Source organism: Eptatretus burgeri, chromosome 4 (genome assembly GCF_056783735.1).
Source record: "Eptatretus burgeri isolate ZD-2024b chromosome 4, Ebu_testis_v1, whole genome shotgun sequence".
NCBI lineage: Eukaryota > Metazoa > Chordata > Myxini > Myxiniformes > Myxinidae > Eptatretus > Eptatretus burgeri.
Genome location: NC_140964.1, coordinates 43,060,601 through 43,083,009, shown reverse-complemented (window position 1 = coordinate 43,083,009; position 22,409 = coordinate 43,060,601). Strand labels below are relative to the sequence as shown.

The 22,409-nt window shown below is 42.6% G+C and overlaps 1 protein-coding gene across 1 annotated transcript in view; it reads right to left on the bottom strand.

Moving 5' to 3' along the window:
- Nucleotides 1-21,177, bottom strand: part of LOC147027911 (uncharacterized) — a 94,722-nt gene extending 73,545 nt beyond the window's left edge. The window contains exons 1-4 of the mRNA XM_085877718.1: nucleotides 21,027-21,177; nucleotides 19,465-20,827; nucleotides 8,516-8,670; nucleotides 7,308-8,316 (exon numbers count right to left, since the gene is read on the bottom strand). Coding sequence (XP_085733844.1) covers nucleotides 8,007-8,316; nucleotides 8,516-8,640 — 435 coding nt within the window. The 5' untranslated portion in view covers nucleotides 8,641-8,670; nucleotides 19,465-20,827; nucleotides 21,027-21,177 and the 3' untranslated portion in view covers nucleotides 7,308-8,006. The remainder of the gene's footprint in view (nucleotides 1-7,307; nucleotides 8,317-8,515; nucleotides 8,671-19,464; nucleotides 20,828-21,026) is intronic.
- Nucleotides 21,178-22,409: the final 1,232 nt, after the last annotated feature.

Sequence of the window (22,409 nt, the reverse complement as noted above, 5' to 3'; positions counted from 1 at the left end):
ATTTTATGGATCATCAAGGTAGAATTGATATGCTGGGTCAAGGCAGAACACGTTTTCTGGGTCTCTGCACACACATCAGCGGAAGGAAGTGAAATCCACTGTATATCACCGCATTCATAATGTTCATCATTTTAATACCTTCTTACACAATCCTGGAAACACTGTATTCTCTCCATTGCTTTCTGCATTTCATTTCAATTTCCCTCTTAGGCCATGGGCTACAGATGGTGCCCATGCACCCCACCCCCCCCCCCCATCTCAATGAACCTATGTTTTTTCTGAATCCCCTGGATGTGCTGAATAAGAAATTGAATGTTAACATTGAAAATAGAGGGATGCACTTCCGGTTTTGACCCTATAACTAATGATACCCGAAAAATCGCTAATTGCTGCTCTGCGTTGGTCATGATTTCTATGCCTCATCATATCAACTTATAGAATGGTTCATTGAAGGTCAATGTTCACATGTGATATACCACATAAGAGCTGATGCTATTCTGCTTATTTTCTTATGTCTGATAAGTTGTTACAATACATATTGCCGAAATCACAGTCATTTGAATGAGCATACCCCTATCCAGGGATATTTGCGCACTGACTGACACTTTCATGTTTCACGTTTTTTTTCTTTTCCTGATAAATATGGCAAAGATAATCAATTTAAAAGTCATTCATAACATTTTCGTCGACAACAGAATTATTTTAACACCAATATTATCCAGATACCTTGATAATAAGTTGCGAAATTACATTTTAAACTTTGTTGGTGTATGCTGAAAGTTGGTCCAAACCCCACTCTCAAGAATGATTCTCGCGCATACATTGTAATTATGTTATTATTATTTGTAATTTAGCACCAACAAAATAATCATTGCCTTGATGGGTACATGTAGTTATATAGTTATAATCACGCAACACTCCTCTCATTAATAAGCACATTTGAAATATCAATGTTCATACATAGGTTTCATCAGAATCACTGTCTGAACTGTCTCCAGCAGGATAGTCTGTTCCTGCAGAAAGTGGACCATCATCATCTGATTTGTCCTCATCATCAGTCAGTGAACCTTCAACAATATCTATTAATTGTTGTGGAAGTACATCTCTGTCAGACCATAACAGCTCCATTTTGCCATCAACCATTGTCCAACCATGGCCATCAGTAGCCAGAGGGATATCAGGATCGGTGAAATGGACTCTCTAACATATTCCAACCTGGGAATTCACTCTCCTGATATGTTGCTCAAACGATTTTTGGCATGGAGGTAGATGAGCCATATCAATGTTGTGTGAAGTTTTGATTGATGTGTCATTATCTGTGTCACACAACTGGCTCATCTGAAGGGAGCGTGCTTCATCAACTCTGCGCATGCGCGGCCTTTCGGAAATGGCACACGTGAACTCGTCAAGATCGTCTACGAGCTCTGTAAGTACATGCCAGGAGTCTCCCAGCCCAGCAAGCACTGGCAAAAATTTGGGCATCTGCAATGGTTTCTTGAGAGGTTTCACTTTTCCTAATCCTTTGAAAGCGCTTGTGGAGTCGCATCCACTGTATGCATGGAGTGCCATCAGAGCTGTACAGTGTTGCTGGGTTTAACCTCGTGACATATCACTCACATTTATCAGTTCTTTTTGTTTCCAGTGCCAGTGTCAAACAAGATGGTGACATCACCGAGTGTGGGTGCATTGTGGAGAAGTATAAAGAATACATCAGTGGCCGGACTCTTCACCCTCAAGTACTTGTAACTCTGATTACGACCATGTTTACAATATTGGATGATACGCGAATCAGATTCCTCCTGGGTTGACTTGAGCGGGGGAATTTCTCTTCTATGTGTTGACAGACCATCATCAGATGTCAGGGGGTATGCAGTGCCTTCACAGATTACAGTCACTTGTCTTCCTTGTAGCTTCTTGGCATATGCATCTTGGCTCCAGAGTCAAGTGAGTTGTGCAATAAACTGTTTCTTGTTGACATCATTGCCCAAGAACAATTTCCAGTCAGATGGTTTGTTGGTGTTCTCCCCTTTGACAATCAGTTTTACACCACAACCTCGTCTTAGCCGCTCCATTGCTTTGACAGAGTTAGGCATGTAGGAGTCTGTGCTGAACACAACATCACCTATCAGTGGCATTATATCAAACACTTTGGAACATGTCTGGCTGAAGTTTCCTGGTGTTTCTTTCATGTCGTAGAATACAGCATTATCATCATGAATTACTCGCGTTTCACTTGATTGGGGTACCGCAGCATCCTCATGACCCTTTGTGAGATGATGCAATGCCTTCGACTTGTCCGTCTTTGCTAAGAAACCATCAGCAGTCCCTATACTGTATGGCACAGGAGTTCATGGGTGTGTCATCAGTTCCTGAAGATCCAGTTGTACAGCTTGGCTTTGGGATTTCATGAGGAGTTGGAAGGCGACATTTCCTTGTTGTTTGTCCTGCACAACTCTATTCATTGTTGTCTTTACCTTGCTTTTCTTACTCATGTCTCCTCCAGTCATAAGGTTCATGTGCTTTACTGGCTCAAAGAAGTCCTTTCCAGTCTCCAGAAGTAAAGCAATAAACACTTCCTTTGCCTCTCTACCTGCTTGTTTTGCACGGAGTACATCTTTCTGTACAGCTCATGATGCAGCAGCACCTGATGAGAGAATCAGCAGTTGATCTGGACCATCTACAGTGAACGGATTCAGGAAAGTCTCCACTGCCTCCATTGTTCTACACACCAGCTTTTCACTTCTCAATACTTCTGCAGGACGTAAATCACGGTGTTTGATTCCTTCGGTGGATCCCGACAACATATCGGCCATACTGAGCGTTGTGTTCACATACTGTGATCTGGCATGTGTTGTTCTCACCCAACGTTGGGAGGCATCATGATTGGTCAGAACACCTGACACACCAGCACCACTTCCACCTGCACTGCCATGGGATTTGGCATGACGCATGAATGATTCCTCCATGGTTTTATCAATGGCACATCGATTTCCAGGAATGAAAGAACAAGCAACACTGATTGCACCTCTCTTTTTCAACTCTGTGGCTCCTGGATGGGATATTTCGATATTTGCAATGAACAAAGAGAAGAATGTCAGATATCTGGCAGAGTTCTGGCCTCCAAAACTAAAGAATAAGTCAGACATTAGATGAAGACAATGGGCGTAGAGAAGGAAGTTATTGTGCTTCACAGCATGTGTGAGTGTTAACACCAGCCAAACGTGGTCATGCATGATACCCACAATTGAGCAGTTGCACCAAGGTTTCCTGTCTTGGAATCATCCCGATAGTGCATAAATCCCTCGATGTACCTTTTCAACTCCTCGTCTGCAAGTGCTGTATTCATGGTTTCCTCAGATGGGGTATGTGTGATATCATATAGAACCTTCTTTGATTGTTCTGTTAGAGATGCAAACACATCAGCTTCGTTATGGCTTGCCAGATATTGTGAAAGAAGAAGTCTCTCTTGACATTCCACCATGACTTTGTGGCAGTTCCTTGCTCTGTCATAGTGTTTCCCTGACAGCACACCCTCAATGGAACCAGATACTATTAAGCCTGCTTCCAACAGTATGTCAGAGAGCCCTGATCCATTCATCTTCTTTCCAATCATCTTCATGTAGGCACATATCAGGTGGAACGTCCCAATGAGGATGATGTGCTTCTCGTACCTGACCTGGTTGTTCCAAACGAGGGGATAAGCCTTCATACATACCCCCAAGTCAAACGTAGTGATGGTGTACCTCTGCTTGACTTCATTTGTGGCTTCTTCAGCATAACGTAAACACTCCTGTACTGTTTTACAGTCAGTAATGGGGCGAGCTATGACAGGGTAGTAATCTATGGTGGTGAGAGTCTCGGGTCTCTGACCAGTCATTGAGATGAATCCTGTCCATCCAGGTACTTGTTGTGACATACAATTTTGTTGTCGTATCAGCATCCACAAGAAATGGTTGATTCTGGCTTTGTGTTGGGCATCTTCACCACCGGGGTATGTTCGCAGCCCAATCATTATCTGAGGACTCCTCTGCTGGGTGACATAACAATCTGGATGACATTCAGATGATTGCATGTCAAGAGAGCGTTGTATTGTTGTCATATTCCGTGGAATGGATGGTATTTCTACACGGGTACCTCCGTGGTCCTCTGGTCTCCCTTCTATATCCTGCAGCATGATACCATGGGCAGTGTGGATTGATCCCATTCCAGTGAGGTAATTTAGAAGTTGATCAAAGTTGTCAAATTCAGAATGAAAGACAGAAGGTGCATCTGGAGATCGGATGATATGAGTTGACAACAAATTTGAAGTTTCATCCACAGCCTGTGCGAGAGCTGTTTCTCGTTCCAATGAAAATGAGTAGTTCTCTGAATGTCCCATTCGATTCAGTCAGGTGATCAGTCGCTCACTCCTGAACAGGTGGCGGAGTGTCATGCATATCAACATGTGTTTTGGGAGTTTCCACTCACCATTGGTAGCTGCTCGACAAATGTCTTGTCCAATTGAGTATACCAGTCGATCTGACTTAGATGTATGAGTGGTGGCTTTTCCACCTATGACAAAGCTGAGAAATTTCTCGAGTTGTGATGGTACGATATCCTTCACATCTCCAAGATGTTGAGCAGTTCGTGGCCATTTTAGTTCATTGGACAAAGCAAAACTGTCAAAAATCACCAGACGCAGGTATGTTCCAGCTTCTTGTATCATATATGTCAAAGCTGGCTCGTATGCTAATCGGACTGCATTGTTCACGTCAATGTCAGAAGTATATTCTATATAGGACTGCATTTTTGCTGTGGATTATGTTTGCAGAAGGCCAATCTGTCCTTGTACTCTTTGTGTTTCTCAAGTTTGATTTTGAAGTTTGATTTTGAAGTTTTCTCCACAGAAGTTTGGATTTGCGAACTCTATGAGTTCCAAGCTGACTATGTATGTTTGACAAGATCAGTTTGTTTCACCATCTTCTTGTCTCATAGAACATCAGTGTCGATTACCTCACACACATCGTGAAATGCATGATTATGAGCCTCCATCAGTTGAACTTGCTTATCTTTGTTCTGGACATTGGTACTTCTCCACTTATCTGGCTTCTCTTGGTACTTTGTCCTGCACGACTTGTGAAATTTGGCTTCACATGCAAACAGATCCTGGCATCTAATCCATGTGAGCAGTTTTTCGTCATTTGTCTTCTCGGCTATCTCTATAATTGTTTGCCAACCATCAGAAATAAAGCTACACATGCCCTCGGTAGTCCACGCCCCCTTGCTTTTAACTTTTTTCCTTCCTTCAAAATTGTAAAAAATACAGTCTGGTGCAAACATATGATCTGCTGAACTGCGTCTGCTTGGTCAGGAACATGATGGTTCTCGTGAATCTGAGTGTGCAGCCAAATGATTGGTGTTCATGGTGAAACGCTGACAACACACCCTATGATAACCATGATGGTGCTCTTTTATGACATGATAGACACATGACATCAGGAATAAGATTACACGTGTCCTTCATCTGGTGAACAGAACCTGCATGTTGGGTGAGTCTCTTATCACGAATCTCTTTCAATTTATCCATTTTTTGGTAACCATCCTCATTTGCAGGTAATTGTAGCAATGGTCCATATTGTAATCCTGGGACATGCACAATGCACACCAGCAAACTACAATCTTGGCCACCCTTTGATCGCTTTGGGGGAGGCGCATTCTCGTCACCGAGGTCTGAGGAATTAGACATCATTCAGGTGCAATCTGAAAATAGAAAAACAAGAAAGAACTGTAGAATAAAATCAAAGTGGAAATATTTACTTGTCAAGCTTAATTAATTGTTCTTTGAGTACGAGATTCTGAAATATAAAACAAAACTTACCAGTGAAAAGAAAAAATGTGCAACATTAAAGTGTCAGTCAGTACGCGAATATCCTTGGATAGGGGTATGCTCATTCAAATGACTGTGATTTCGGCAATATGTATTGTAACAAAAAATCAGACGTATGAAAATAAGCAGAATAGCATCAGCTATTATTTGGTATATCACATGTGAACATTGACCTTCATTGAGCCATTCTACAAGTTGATATGATGAGGCATAGAAATCATGACCAACGCGGAGCAGAGATGAGCGGTTTTTAGGGTACCATGAGTTATAGGGTCAAAACCGGAAGTGCATCCCGATATTTTCAATGTTAACATTTGATTTCTTATTCAGCACATTCAGGGGATTCAGAAAAACATAGGTTCATTGAGATGTGGGGGGGAGGGGGTGTGCATGGGAGGCACATGTCGCCCATGGCCTATTTCCTTTTGCCTTCAATTTCACATCTTCATTATCTTCATCACAAAGTCCCACTGGCTTTTAATTAACGTTTTTCAAACAATTAATTTTAATGCAGTAAAAGTTTCGAATTGAAAAAAGCTGAACTGACTACTCATCGGTAAAGTCGACGTTTCGGGAAGAATCCACTCGGCTTGGTCATGGCAGATGAGGAAATGAGGAAGAAGATGGAAAACTGCCACGTGACATCCAACCTGCTTCGATTTAATTACCAACATTCATCGATTTAATTGCAACGATTATTTTTTTTACCAACCTTCATCGATTTAAATAATTTTAATGATGATCCAGTTGTACACAATTAATTATATACGGATACATTAACACTCATGTCAGACTTTCACCAACTGGATGATCTTTTTGGTTCTTGTCTGGCTGAGAGTACAGCAAAACATTCGTTTGTTCCGAACACTTCTGAGACACAGACAGAAAGGGACACGATGGGGTGAAGAACATGTAGTTAAAACAAAGTTTGGAATAATTTGTAATGTAAGGCAAGAATCTTGGCAACTTACGTTCCAACCGGTAAGATGGTTTCATTCGAGGGGGTGGAGGGGAGTTCACAAGCACCTCTTCTGAGGGGTCTTCGGGAAAAAAAAACAAAACAATAAAAATATAAAAGATTAAATACATTTATATCTTCATCAGTTTGATAACTTGTTCAGGAAAGGGCACAGAAGGGAATACACTGATGGAACAGGTAACGACGAAAAGGTGAATAATCCAATCGAGGGAAGTTAAACTTCTTGTGATTTAACCTGCATCGCGATGACCATGTTAATAAGTTACCTTCCCACCAAAGTTATAACTACAATTCTCTCCACAAATAAGAACATTCTTCTTCATCGAAGGAAGTATTAACAGCAATGTCTATCAAAGAACAAGTGGCAAAATGTACTTCAGCTAAACGTCCCGATCTTGGGGTTTGCTGTCTTTGCACCTCGTGGGTTCACCCCAACTGCCCAAAGTATTGAAGAGTGCTTACCTGTTGAAGGTCCTGCATGTGGTATGACCTCTCAACACCGTGATGTTTTTGCTGTTGCAGCCCCTCAGTAACATGTTGCTTGTGTTGCTGTTTCAGGCTGTGATCACCAATGAAGGTTCTGCTTTTCCTGCAGCTCGTCAACACCGTGCTGCTTCTGTTGTTGCTGTTGCTCCTTTCGACCCTGCTTTCCCTGAACACCTTTAGACCCCACATGACCCTATAAACTCCGATATGTCCTTTGACCTCTTTGATATTTCTACCCGCAGATCGTTGAGACCCGTTGAGACCCCATAGATACATTTTCATCCATTTTTTTTGGAAGAGCCCTTATGACCTTTACATCGTTTGAACTGCTTCGACCCCTTAAGAACCCTTTACACACACACACAAACACACACACACACACACACACACACACACACACACACACACACACACACACACACACACACACACACACACACACACACACACACACACACAAACATCAAAATATCTTTTTGCAACACAGACTACTCTTTTCAGCAGGTGATATGCAAACTCGTTCCACCCAGAGGGTGGTAAACTGTGCTGGTGACCTTATCTGATGAAAACTTCTTGGAAAAACTACAACTGAAATAAAATCAGATTCCTGGAAGTTGTACAACACAAAAAAAGAGCCTCTCCCCCTCCTCCCCTGCGAACCTGGTGTGCCTGTCCTCAATTAGAATCATCATTGGAACAAAGACATTCATCGTCCCCATCCTCACAACGACATCCGTCATCGTCATCGTCGCAATCGCTTCCGTCGTCATTGTCGCAATCACATTCGTCGTCTCCATCGTCACAATTACATTTGTCGTCTCCATCGTCACAATCACATTCGTCGTCATCGTCGCAATCACATCCGTCGTGTCCATCTTCACAATCACATTCCTCGTCTTCTGAATCCAATCTGTCATGATCATCATCTTCCGCATCTTTATCCTCCCCATCAGGCTCATCTTCTCCATCTACTTTCTTGTCCTTTCTGAGAACACACAAGAAAAACCAGAACTTCGTTGTAGAGAACATTTCTCTGTGTAGCACAAATGTATCAATCAGAGCACCACCAGATATATAAACTCCAATAACAACATATTCATCAGTAGAGAGGTCCATCGGGATCATAGTTTGCTGTTCTTAATTTGAAGATCAAATATAAAATGAGGACTTGTGAAGAGCTTTACCGGAACTGATTGTTCATCCATAAATAAATCGCACAAAGCGAGTTGATGATAAGTATCACCATGGAGATGATCCCAACAGCAAACTCAAATCTCCCCCAAAGCGACACGAGTTGTCCAACGTCCATCGGACCGAAGATGGAACCTTCCCCAAAGATCTGTGGACACGGATATAACAAGTTTAATAAATAAATGTTATTTCAATGAAAACAGGAATCAATTTCCTTCATAACAATCCTTAAATGGGATCCTTTCAAAGTGAAGTTGAAACAGGACGTTCTGACCACAGGCCCAGAAAACGGATGAAACTTTCCAGAACAGGTGTGGTTTCCTTGTAACAAGATTTAAGAGAACATTTATTCACATCGTAATCAAACCGTCATAATTTATTGAATATCACAATCTGCTCCATTCCGATAACTTCCTTTTCATTCTCATCAATGGGATCTTTAAACCTTTATCCTCCGTCCATCAGGGACGGTCTTTCTCTTCATTTCCCACTAACCTGGTAAGACTTCCTTATAGTCCAGACTCCTGGATGCACTTGCAGGTGCGATGGAAACATATCCTCTTGAAATTCTTTGAAAAAACTCAAGAGCACAACAAGGTACGACCACATCGTAGCAGCGAATGCGGCAGAATGGTCGAAATGTTCAAAAAGGTGAACACACAATGCATCCCACCCATTGTCTTTGTGATGCTGCAAGCATTGTTGTCATGGTAACCCCATTGCGTTCCAAATGAACCCATTTCAGTTTTCATTGTATCATCATCCCATGTATTAGATGTAATTATATCATGGTTTGTAATATTTGTGCATATGTTGGCCTGAAAGTCGTTTTACCCCTCACCAGTAAAGCATTCATTCTTAAACTCTTGAAATACAGGTTTTTTTTGTGCAGTACTCTACTTATTATATAAAAGAAACACTTTTTTTTTATTATGTGCTCCATCAGTATGGAGATGATCAACATCAATATCTTGAATGCATCCACATTATAATGTTCAGCACCGTTTGCATTCTCAATCAAATGCTGTCCAATAGCAGATGCACACGATGTTGGGATTGATGCTGGGACCTTCCTTCAAGCCCGTACCAGCTGTATTCGCGGACCAAAAGTGTTTTTTCCTGATGGACAAAGGGACGTGCTGTTTGATTCTGCCAGTTGGAATCTAGGCAGTTCTGCCTCCATTCCAAGCATCACACCGGCACTTGAACTCAGAAATAATCTATCTATAATTCCAGCAATGTGTGTGTGTGTGTGTGTGTGTGTGTGTGTGTGTGTGTGTGTGTGTGTGTGTGTGTGTGTGTGTGTGTGTGTGTGTGTGTGTGTGTGTCTGTCTGTCTGTGACCGCCGTTTCTCGACGATCACCGGTCCGATGGGATTGAAACTTGCAAGGAATATTGCCGGGGCCCCGCAGATGTGCCTTGTTGAGGTTTGATATCGATCGGACAAGCGGTTCCCAAGTTACAGCCATTTATCTGTCGGCCAATGACAAGGCACGGTGCTATGACATCACGAATGACGTCACAATTAATGTTTATTTATTTATTTTTTTGCACGATCGGCGGTCCGATCTGACAAACTTGCCAGGAATATTACCGGGGCCCCGCGGATGTGCTTTTCAAGGTTTGATATCAATCGGACGAGCGGTTCCCAAGTTACGGCCATTTATCTGTCGACCAATGACAGGACAACACAATTCTTCTTCGTTTGATTTGACGTCAAAATTGACGCTGGGGACCTGAGTATGTTTCCCAAGTTATGGCCATTTATGATACGGTTGGTCCAATCTAATTGAAATAATGCCCCAATCCAGTCGTCGTTTACGCACCTACGGGCCCGCCCCTACGGGCCCGTACTAGTATTGCAAAATTTTAAGGTAGGCAGAACATCCTTCTTCACTGCAGGAATCAGATGTCGAGAGGTGAAAATGACTTTTGGACAAACAGCGAGATACATGTTTGAGATGCATCTTTTGATTTGTTCCTCATATCTTTGCGTTCAAGAAATGCATTCAAATATTGAGGAGAGGACGAAGTACATCACATATCTGAATACCAGAAGTAGCATTTATCTATTCCATGGACCCTGTGTTATGTCGGCAAACAGACTTTGTCCACTCTCTTTGCTTATTTGTGCAAAGAAGACGAAGAACACGAACTCGTCTCACGATCACAGATGTTGATGAAGAAGATTCTGAAACAGCCTCAGGGGCTCTGCCTCAGACTCAGCAACCTCCAACTGGAGAGCTGAACACTGAACTGAAAGCCTTGTGGTTGTCTATTAAAAGAGTTTAAGAACAAATGTTTATGTCTTGTGGGGTTTGTAAGGGAAAGACTCAAAAAGGGCGGGATGGGGAAATTAAAGGGGTGAGGCCAGCTTTCGGATTGAGTTTAGGAATTGAGCTCTTAATGTTAAAATTGTGGTTTCCGTTATGTTGGAGTTCAAGTCAAAACCACCCATCATTTCACTGATGGGAATACTTAAGAGGGAGGGAGAAAAATAGGGGGGAAGAGGGAGAGAGAGAAGGAGAGAGAGAAAGAGTGAGAGTGAGAGTGAGAGTGAGAGTGAGAGTGAGAGTGAGAGCGAGAGCGAGAGCGAGAGCGAGAGCGAGAGCGAGAGCGAGAGCGAGAGGAGCAAGGCAGGATGGGGAAGGGAAGACAGTGTGAGGTGAGAGGAAGGGAAGACAGACGTGTGGTGGAGCAATAATTACCACCCAGAAGCGACCAGAGAAAAAATCCAGACGTGTCTGGAGCCAAGCTGATAGAGACAAACACTGCTTGGACACGTCTGGAGACAAACACCGCCCAGACACGTCCGGAGACAAACACCACCCAGACACGTCCGGAGACAAACACCGCCCAGACACGTCTGGAGACAAACATTCCCAGGACACCTTCGGAGACAAACACCGCGCACACACGTCTGGAGACAAACACCACCCGGACACGCCCAGAGACAAACCCCGCTTGGACACGTCCAGATAAAACCCTGCCCGGACACATCAAGAGACAAACACCATCCAGACATAACCACCGTGCGGATATGTCCAGAGACAGAGAGAAAGAGAGAGAAGGAAGGGGGAGAGTGAGAGACCTGTGGGAGGAGGGTGCTGCACTGTATTGGGAGGGAGACGAGCAAAGATGGGACAGAGAGAGAGAGAGAGAGAGAGAGAGGAGAGAGGAGGGAGGAGGAGCAAGGAGGGAAGGGAGTGATGAGGGAAGAGGGAGGAGGGATGGGGAAGGCAAAAGAGTGTGAGGTGAGAGGAAGGAAAGGCAGACGTGCGGTGGAGCAATAATTACCACCCAGAAGCGTCCAGGGAAAAACTCCAGATGTGTCTGGAGCCAAGCTGATAGAGACAAACACGGCTTGGAGACGTCGGGAGACATACACTGCCCGGACACGTCTGGAGACAAACACCGCCCAGACACATCCGGAGACAAACACCCCCCGGACAAGTCCAGAGAAAAACACCGCTTGGACACGTGCGGACAAAAACCCTGCCGGACACGTCAAGAGACAAACACCATCCAGACATAACCACCGTGCGGATATGTCCATAGACAGACAGAAAGAGAGAGAAGGAAGGGGGAGAGTGAGAGAGATGTGGGAGGAGGGTGCTGCACTGTATTGGGAGGGAGTCGAGCAAAGATGGTACACAGAGAGAGAGAGGGAGAGAGGGAGAGGGAGAGTGAGAGTGGAGAGAGGAGAGATTCTTTATCAACAAAACAAACACACACACACACACACACACACACACACACACACACACACACACACACACACACACACACACACACACACACACACACACACACACACACACACACACGGCTGATTTTGGCAACGTCCCAAAAACCTCGAGTCGCTTTCACCGAAAAATAATTTTGCATTTATATTAACTTTATATAGATGTTTCAGGGATATGTTCACAAACATTAATCTTTAGAAACAGAAGTGTCTTACGTGTGGAAAAAAGTTTTGCTCTGTAATTTAGAAAATAGGTTAATCTGGAAAACGGCTCGAAAATCGGGTGATATTTCAGAACTCGCTCAGGGTGACGGGGAACGAACCACTCACTTTGGGTGTCAGAGCAGGAACCACTCGCTCAGGGCAGCAGAGCACAAACCACTCGCTCAGGGTGACGGAGCACGAACCACTAGCTCAGGGCAGCACAGCATGAACCTCTCGCTCTGAATGACGTGGCGGGCAAAAGCTTCCTCACTGAATGAACGAATCGCTCAGAAGGACATAGCGCAGGACTGCCATCGACTGTAAGGCGATCAGTATGTGGTTTAATTGCTCATGCATGCAATCCAATTAAATGGTTGATAAGGAACGGTTGGCCAGGTTGTTGCTGCATATCATACAGGATACCTTTTACTTCAAAGCCGGTCTTCACTGTGCACAGAGCAGTTAATGAAATAGAATGAGTTCATTCAATTAAGGACTTTATCCACAAAAGAGTTGCAGCTTAATGAAGAACAACTCCGGCGACATCGCAAATTCAATCGCCCGTGAAATAAACATTGCAGACAATCCACCATCTGCCTGCTCATCTGTGTATGCGTCACTTGCTACATCTGTTCGGGGTCCACGCAAACGCCATAACTTTTTTTGAAACGTCTATTTTTCACGAGAGTTGCTTTGATTCCCTGCAGAGCATCTCGCAAAATATCCGAAATCATTGACATAAATCTGTCAGACGCAATAGATCGGCAGCCCCTCTGGGGGACATGGCGTGAGGTCGAGCAATGAATGTATTGAATCAAAAATCTCAATGAAGCTGGTTAATTTTGGCACGTTCCTGCATTTTTGTTCACTCAATATAATTCTCCAAACAGGAGAAAAAGATAAGTTTAATGATGTGGAAATTTCACATTTTCCTGTGTATCGCTTGACGAGGGAACATAGCCTTGCTTGCTGAAAGTAAATAGGTTTATCGGCTTCATTATAAGACTCTTTATTTCTTTAAATTATCAGATTTCACAACAGATTTCAACACTTATTTAGTCTGAACGATATCCGATCCTCAAAACCGAAATAATATTTTGATGATATACTTTAATTTGGCTGTGAGAGTAGATCGTGGAAAATCGTATCATATAATGCATGAAATCACTCCAAGCTCCAAATGTGAAAACTGGAGTACTTACAAAAGCGATGTACACGGTGATTCGTACCTGTGATGAACAGGTATTCGATAATATGAGTGAGGAAAGTGAAAGAAAATTCTTTATCGTAAAGAAATCGTTGCAGGCTGTTCCAAGTCAGGGCATGGTTGAGAAGGCCAAAAAACATGGCGGCTTCAGACCCCAGCGAGGTTACGCAGGAAACGTCTTTATACCCCAGAGAGTGAGGTGGCTGAGGGTCACCTGATGAAGGATATAATTTAAAAAGGCTATTAATTAATTATTTTCAAAAGGGGTGTTTACATGAACTGAAACAACCAATTTTCACTCTTGCACTTCCTTGGAGTTCACTTTGTATGCATGCACAGTTTCATGATGCTGGGATTTATTATTTTCGAGTTATGGAGGACACACACACACACACACACACACACACACACACACACACACACACACACACACACACACACACACACACACACACACACACACACACACACACACACACACACACACACACACACACAGTTGTATGAGCATTTAACATTTACTTCACTGTTCTCACAGGAATCTGAATATCTCTCAAAATATTCGTTCGAAGATTGAGTATCTCACCGAGCAGGTGATTTTCTCACCCTCATGGGTCATGCTGGACTTGCAACCGTTTCATTCCTTTCATTTACCCCGCAACCAAAGGCGAAGGAGGTTTTGTTTTCACCTCTTTCTGTCTGTTTGGTTGTTTCGTGCAAAATCGAAGATTATTATTCAAGTAAATTGGATCGTCAATATTGTTATGACTTGACGAAATCTAAGATTTTGTCAAGTATGTTGGTCGGTTCAGTTTGTGAGTTTGCTTGTGTGTACGTCTCGCTCTGCAGGTCGCATTTCGAGTCGGAATGTCATGAAACTTCACCAATGGACTTATTGGCCACCAGATTAGAACCTTATAACTTTTGACATGTCAAGGTCAAAGGTCAAGGTCAGGAAAAATTCCTGAAAATCGCGAAAATCCGTATCTTTTAGCATGGGCCGATTTTCAAAAATTCATGTCTCCGCCAAATCTTAACAGATTCCTTTCAATTTTGAAACACGGACGGAGGAGGGAGTATCTTTGACTGGATTAAAAATTGGTCACATCCGTTACGGATTAAAGAGGTGGCAGGTATTTCAAATTAATTTTTTAATTGTTTTGTTTGTTTTCCCTAAAAACTATGTTTAACCCCAAAAATACCTATTATCGCTCAATATTATCCATGGTACGCGATCTTGTTGAATTTCGTAAAGTCCTGGCCCTATGGGCCATTTTTTTCTGTCTGTTTGTTTGTTTATCGACTACAGGTCACAATTTTAAACCGATCTTCAGGAAGCTTCACCACTTGGTAGAGTTTGTCATTAGGATGAAGCCTATTGTTTTTCAGGTCAAAATGTCAGAAGGTCAACATAGGGCAAAGATCAACAACTTTGGTGAGATTTATAAAATCATCAATTTTCATTGATCTACTTAAAATTTGAAGAGGATTGAAATTTCAGGTCAATTACTTAAACCAAGCAATTATTTTTGAGGTCAACATGGACCAAAAGGTCAGCAACAAAGTTAGTATTTCTAAAATCCACAATTTTCATCTGATTGACTTGAAACTTGAAGAAGATATAGATTTCAGTTCACTGAATTCAAACTGCGAATTATTTTTGAAGTCACCATGGAACAAAAGGTCAGCATAAGCCAAAGGTGAACAACTTGGGTGAGATTTCTAAAATCCTCAATTCTTTCTTTCTAAATTCCTCAATTGGTTCTTCTGACCACGTCGGTGTCAAAGTGGACATCTCTCTGGCTATTATCAGAGAACCACCTCACCGCCGTCGAGTCTGGCATTTCACTCAAGCTGATTGGCAGGGTCTCCAAGCAGCCATCAAACTTGCAGATTGGTCTCCTATCACCACTTTCTCCAACATCAACTCATCCTGGGAATTCTTTCAAAGAAACTTGCTCTCCCTCATGCACAGATTTATCCCCTCTCGTCTTCAGTTGTCCAACCCTTCCTCCCGCCCTTGGTTCACTGAAGCTTGTGACGAGGCAGTTGTCCTGAAACAACTTGTGTTATCCTCATGGAAAGCAAACCCAACTGAGGGTAATTTCAGTTCCTTCCATAAAGCTTGGAATAAGTGTGTATCAACTCACAGGAGAGCCACAAAACATCATCTTTGAAAGCTCAAGTCCGAACTTTCAAACCTCTCTCCCTCCTCAAAAATCGTCGTGGCGTCTAATCAAATCTGTTTGCGGTGTATGTTCCCCCTCCATCCCCTCCCTTACCTCAAATGGCCGCGCTGCTGACACCGCCCGTGAAAAGGCTGAATGCATAAACTCGGTGTTTGCAGCTAAATCTTGTGTCCAAAACCCATCGCTTTCTCTACCCCCTTACCCAGTCACACCCAACGTCCCTGGACTTTGTGTCCTTTTCTCCTGACAAGGTGGAGAGCTTGCTGTCAAACCTCAACTCAGATTCTGCAACCAGTCCAGACGGCATCAGCCCACATGTCCTAAAAACCTGCTCTTCTGCTCTTGCTCACCCTCAGTCTGTATTATTCACCCTCTCATTTACCCAAAGTCATCTGCCATCTGCTTGGAAATCAGTAAACATTCCTGCCCTGCATAAAAAAAATGTGCAAAAACAGATCCCTGCAACTACAGACCAATCAGCCTTCTGCCAATCATCAGCAAGGTTATGGAATCCATCATCGCTTCAGACATTAAATCCTTCCTCTTCTCCAATGGCTTGATTTCCGATCTTCAAGTTGGTTTCAGTCCAAGTAACCCGACCCTGGATATGCTGCCTCTGCTCTCCCAACAATGTATGGAGGTCCTCAATGCCGGACATGAAATCAGAACCATATCGCGAGACATATCGCGTGCGTTATTGACACGGTCTGGCACCCTGCTCTGCTCACCAAACTCTCTTCCTATGGTATCCAAGGCCGTCTACGGTCATGGCTCGCAGACTTCCTCTCCTATCGCAGTCAATGTGTGGCCCTAAATGGAGTTCTTTCATCCCCTCTTCCTGCCAGGCTGGAGTTCCTCAAGGTGGCGTTCTGGGCGCTGATGACTCCCCCCTCTGTCAGACCATCTGTCATCCCTCAGACCGGCATGCTGCAGCTTCTTCGCTCACTGCAGATCTGGGTAAAATCACAAACTGGTCCAACACGTGGAACATGTCTTTCCACCCGGACAAATCACACACTCTCACTTTGTCTCTCTTAAAGGACCGTTTCGAAAAAAAACCCCCCATCCACATTCTCAACAATCCTCTGGAAGAAGTCCTTTCTTTCAAGCTTCTGGGTCTCACTCTCTACCATGACCTTTTCTGGGAACCCACATTTCAAACCTTGCCTCCAAAGCCGTTCGCCGACTGGGAATCCTCCGTCATGCAAAGTCCTTCCTTGGCCCACCTGATCTCCTGACCACCAACAAAGCTTTCGTCCGCAGCCTGATGGAGTACTGCTCTCCCCTCCAGGCTGGTGCTCCTGCCTCCCACCTTTCTCGGCTTCACGCTGTGGAAACCAAGACATTTCCGATCATTGGCATCTCCCGCGATGAGACTCAGTCTTTGGGCCTCTCACTCTCTCACCGCAGGCTGGTCTGTGGTCTTTTTGTCTGCTACAGTCTCCTCCCCAGCCTCCCCCCCCCCCCACCGCTCTCTCTGCAATTTGACCCACCACATTTCTAGATAAAAATGATCATTAATCATTTTTACACAATTTTTTTTTTTTTTAAACAAGCTCAAATGAGTGAACATCCTCGTACTCTTTAGGATGAGGTCATAAAAACGAATATGACGTCATTGTGATGTATCAGGTTTGCGATAAATTATCTGTGCGAATGCCCGGCTTGATTCCTGCAAACAAAATTCAAACAGCTTGCCGAGTTTCGGAGATAATGGTATAGGCGATTTCCATTAGCGGCGATATTATGACGTCTACTTTTTTCTGGGAAGAATTTCCAAAATCGGAGATGGTTATTGCCTGTTTGTGGGCTTTCTGCATTTTCATGGCAAGTTTCACGAAGATCCGATGAAAACTCTGGGTTGTGAAACAAAAAATGTCAAAAAATAGGAATAACGTCATAAAAATTGATATGACGTCACAGTGATGCATCATATGTGCGGTAATTCATCTCTGCTCATGCCCTGTTCGATTCCCACAAACAGAATTCAAAAAGCTTGCCTAGTTTCGGAGATAATTTTTTCAGCAATTTCCATGAGCGGAGATATTTTGACGTCATAACTTTTATTTCTGGGAGGAATTTCCAAAATCGGAGATCGTTCGTGTCTGCCAAGTTTCAGGAAGTTTCGATGAAAACTGAAGGCTGTGAAACAAAAAAAGTCCACAAGAAGAAGATGAAGAACAACAATGTGAGTAAGACTTTGAGATCCTCCACGAGGATCTAAAAACTCCACAGGAAGAAGAAGAAGAAGAACAACATGAGTAAGACATAGAAATCCTCCACAAGGATCTAAAAAGTCCACAACAAGAAGAAGAACAACAACGAAAGACTTAGAAATCCTCCCCGAGGATCAAACAACTCAACGAATAATGATTTTTTAAACAGTTTAATATGTTTTTTTTTTGAGCATTTCAAGAATAATACAAGGTCAATGCAGTTTTTCAACTCAACAAAGTTTTTGGTTTTTTCTTCAAGTTCTGCCTTAAGAATGAAGTTTCAGTTGTTTCAAGTTTGAAGAAGTGGAAAGGAAGAGAGATATTGTAAATTTGTCTCAGGAAATCTCAGGTCTTCCCAGCACTTTCTTGATATTGCTGAAAAAGAATAAATAATTACATTACATGTCTCATCTCGAATTAAATAATATAAAACCATTAATTTTTAATAAACTGAACTGACCACTCATCAAGCACCATCCAACCAAGAATGACATGGATAGATTGGTTTAGAACTCCAAAGGTCTCCAAGATAGAACTAATTTTTCGAGTCTGGAAGGTCTGTTTCATATTTTGCACCCTCAACGTAGAACTCTTTTCCTGATTTTCCCGAATTTTATGGATCATCAAGGTAGAATTGATTTGCTGGGTCAAGGTAGAACTCATTTTCTGGGTCTCTGCACACAGATCAGCAAAAGGAAGTGAAAACCACTGCATATCACCGCATTCATAATGTTCATCATGATAATGCCTTCTTACACAATCCTGGAAACACTATTCTCTCCATTGCTTTCTGCATCTTAGTTCAATTTCCCTTTCCTTTTGCCTTCAATTTCACATCTTCACTTTCTTCATCAGAAAGTCACACTGGCTTTTAATTAACGTTTTTCAAACAATTAATTTTAATGCAGAAAAAGTTTATAATTGAAAAAAGCTGAACTTACTACTCATCGGAAGAGGCGACGTTTCGGGAAAAATCCACTCGCCTTGGTCACGGCAGATGAGGAAATGAGGAAGAAGCTGGAAAACTGCCACATGACATCCAACCTGCTTCGATTTAATTACCAAGATTCATCGATTTAATTAATTCATTTAATTGCATCGATTTTTTTTTTTTAACCAACATTCATCGATTTAATTAATTTTAATGATCATCCAGTTGTACACGATGAATTACATACGGATACATTAACACTCATGCTGGACTTTCACCAACTGTTTGATCTGTTTGGTTCTTGTCTGGCTAAGAGTACAGCAAAACATTCGTTTGTTCCAACCACTTTTGAGACACAGACAGAATGGGATATGATGGGAGTGAAGAACATGCAGTTTATACAAAGTTTGGAATAATTTGTAATGTAAGGCAAGAACCTTGGCAACTTACGTTTCAACCGGTAAGATGGTTTCATTCGAGGGGGTGGAGGGGAGTTAACGAGCACCTCTTCTGAGGGGTCTTTGGAAAAAAAACAATGAAAACATAAAAGCATAAATACATTTATATCTTCATGAGTTTGATAACTTGTTCAGGAAAGGGCACAGAAGGGAATGCACTGATGGAAAAGGTAACGACGAAAAGGTGAATAATCCAGTCGAGGGAAGTTAAACTTCTTGTGATTTAACCTGCATCGTGATGACTATGTCAATAAGTTACCCTCCAACCAAAGTTATAATTACAATTATCTCCACAATTAAGAACAGTCTTCTTCATCGAAGGAAGTATGAACAGCAATGTCTATAAAAGAACAAGTGGCAAAATGTAATTCAGCTGAACGTCCCGATCTTGGGGTTTGCTGTCTTTGCACCCAATGTGTTCACCCCAACTGTCCAAACTATAGAAGAGTGCTTACCTGTTGAAGGTCCTGCATGTGGTATGACCTGTCAACACCATGATGTTTCTGATCTTGCTGTTGCTGTTGCTGTTGCTGTTGAAGCCACTCAGTCACATGTTGCTTGTGTTGCTGTTTCAGCCTGTGATCACAATGAGGGTTCTGCTTTTCCTGCAGCCCCTCAACACCGTGCTGCTTCTGTTGCTGCTGTTGCTCCTTTCGACCCTGTTTACCCTAAAGACCTTTAGACCCCACACGACCCTTTAAACTCCTATGTATCCTTTGACCTCTTTGACATTTATACCCACAGATCCTTTAGACCCGTTGAGACCACATAGATCCATTTTGATCCCTTTTTTTGTCAGAGCCAGTATGACCTTTACACCGTTTGAACTGCTTCGACCACTTCAGCACCCTTTACACACACCACAATAACATCAAAATAGTCTTTTTTCCACACACACTACTCTTTTCAGCAGGTGATGTGCAAACTCGTCTGACCCAGAGGGTGGTAAACTGTGCTGCTGACCTTATCTAATCGAAAACTACTTGGAAAAACGACAACTGAAATGAAATCAGATTCCTGAAAGTTGTACAACACAAAATAGAACCTCTCCCCCTCCTCCCCTGTGAACCTGGTGTTCCTGTCCTCAATTAAAATAGTCATTGGAACAAAGACATTCATTGTTCCCATCCTCACAATGAAATCCGTCATCGTCACAATCACATTCGTTGAATACATCGTCGCAATCACATTCGTCGTCATCGTCGCAATCACATTCGTCATCATCGTCGCAATCACATTCGTCGTCATCGTCGCAATCACATTCCTCGTCTTCTGAATCCAATCTGTCATCATCATCTTCCACATCTTTATCCTCCCCATCAGACTCATCTTCTCCATCAACTTTCTTCTCCTTTCTGAGAACACACAAGAAAAACCAGAACTTCGTTGTAGAGAACATTTCTCTGTGTAGCACAAATGTATCAATTAGAGCACCACCAGATATATAAACTCCAATAACAACATATTCATCAGTAGAGAGGTCCATCGGGATCATAATTTGCTGTTCTTAATTTGAAGATCAATTATAAAATGAGGACTTGTGAAGAGCTTTACCGGAACCGTTTGTTCATCCATAAATAAATCACACAAAGCGAGTTGATGATAAGTATCACCATGGAGATGATCCCAACAGCAAACTCAAATCTCGCCCAAAGCGACACGAGTTGTCCAACGTCCATCGGGCCGAAGATAGAACCTTCCCCAAAGATCTGTGGACACAGATATAACAAGTTTAATAAATTAATGTTACTTCATTGAAAACAGGAATCAATTTCCTTCATAACAATCCTGATATGGGATCCTCTCAAACTGAAGTTAAAACACGACGTTCTGACCACAGGCCCAGCAAACGGATCAAATATTCCAGAACAGGTGTGGTTTCCTTGTAACAAGATTTAAGAGTACATTTGTTCACATCATAATAAAACCGTCATAATTTCTTGAATATCACAATCTGCTCCGTTTCTGTAACTTCCTCTTCATTCTCATCAATGGGATCTTTAAACCTTTATCCTCCGTCCATTAGGGGCGGTCTTTCTCTTCATTTCCCACGAACCTGGTAAGACTTCCTCATCGTCCAGACTCCTGGACGCACTTGCAGGTGCGACGGAAACATATCCTCTTGAAATTCTTTGAAAAAACTCAAGAGCACAACAAGGTACGACCACATCGTAGCAGCGAATGTGGCAGAATGGTCGAAATGTTCAAAAAGGTGAACACACAATGCATCCTACCCATTGTCTTTGTGACGCTGCAAGCATTGTTGTCATGGTAACCCCATTCAGTTCCAAACGAACCCATTTCGGTTTTCATTGCATCATCATCCCATGTATAATATGTAATTGTATCATGGTTTGTAATATTTGTGTACATGTTGGCCTGAAAGTCGTTTTACCCCTCATCAGTAAAGCATTCATTCTTAAACTCTTAAAATACAGGTTTTATTGTACAGTACTGTACTTACAATGTAAAAGAAACACTTATTTTAATTTAAAAACATCATTTAAAAACATCTGAAGGGAGTAAGCACTGGCATCAAGGCGAAAAGAAACAGCCTGCCACGCTTCTAGCATGCTTCGGTAAAACAGAGGGATTGATGTCATGTCCACGCGCTTCGTATCAAGAAGAAAAAGCTCGTCACCATAGCCTAGTTTCCCAGCTCGCTTCAGCAAGCAATGGGCAAAGGCTATCCATGGGACTTCAGAGTATAGAAGCCTTCCTGCTGAAAGGAGGCAAAAAGCCATCACTGCTCGTCACATCTATTAGCCCCTGTCCACCTTCTGCAGTCGGCAGACTTCCTATTCCTGGGCGGAGCCAATGCTTTTCCCCCCAGAAAAAATCTACAAAGAAGCTTTGAAGTTTTTTAAGGATAAAAACTGGGGCCTGCAGTGCCTTAAAAACATGCCATAGGATTGATGCCGCAAGATTATTAATGAC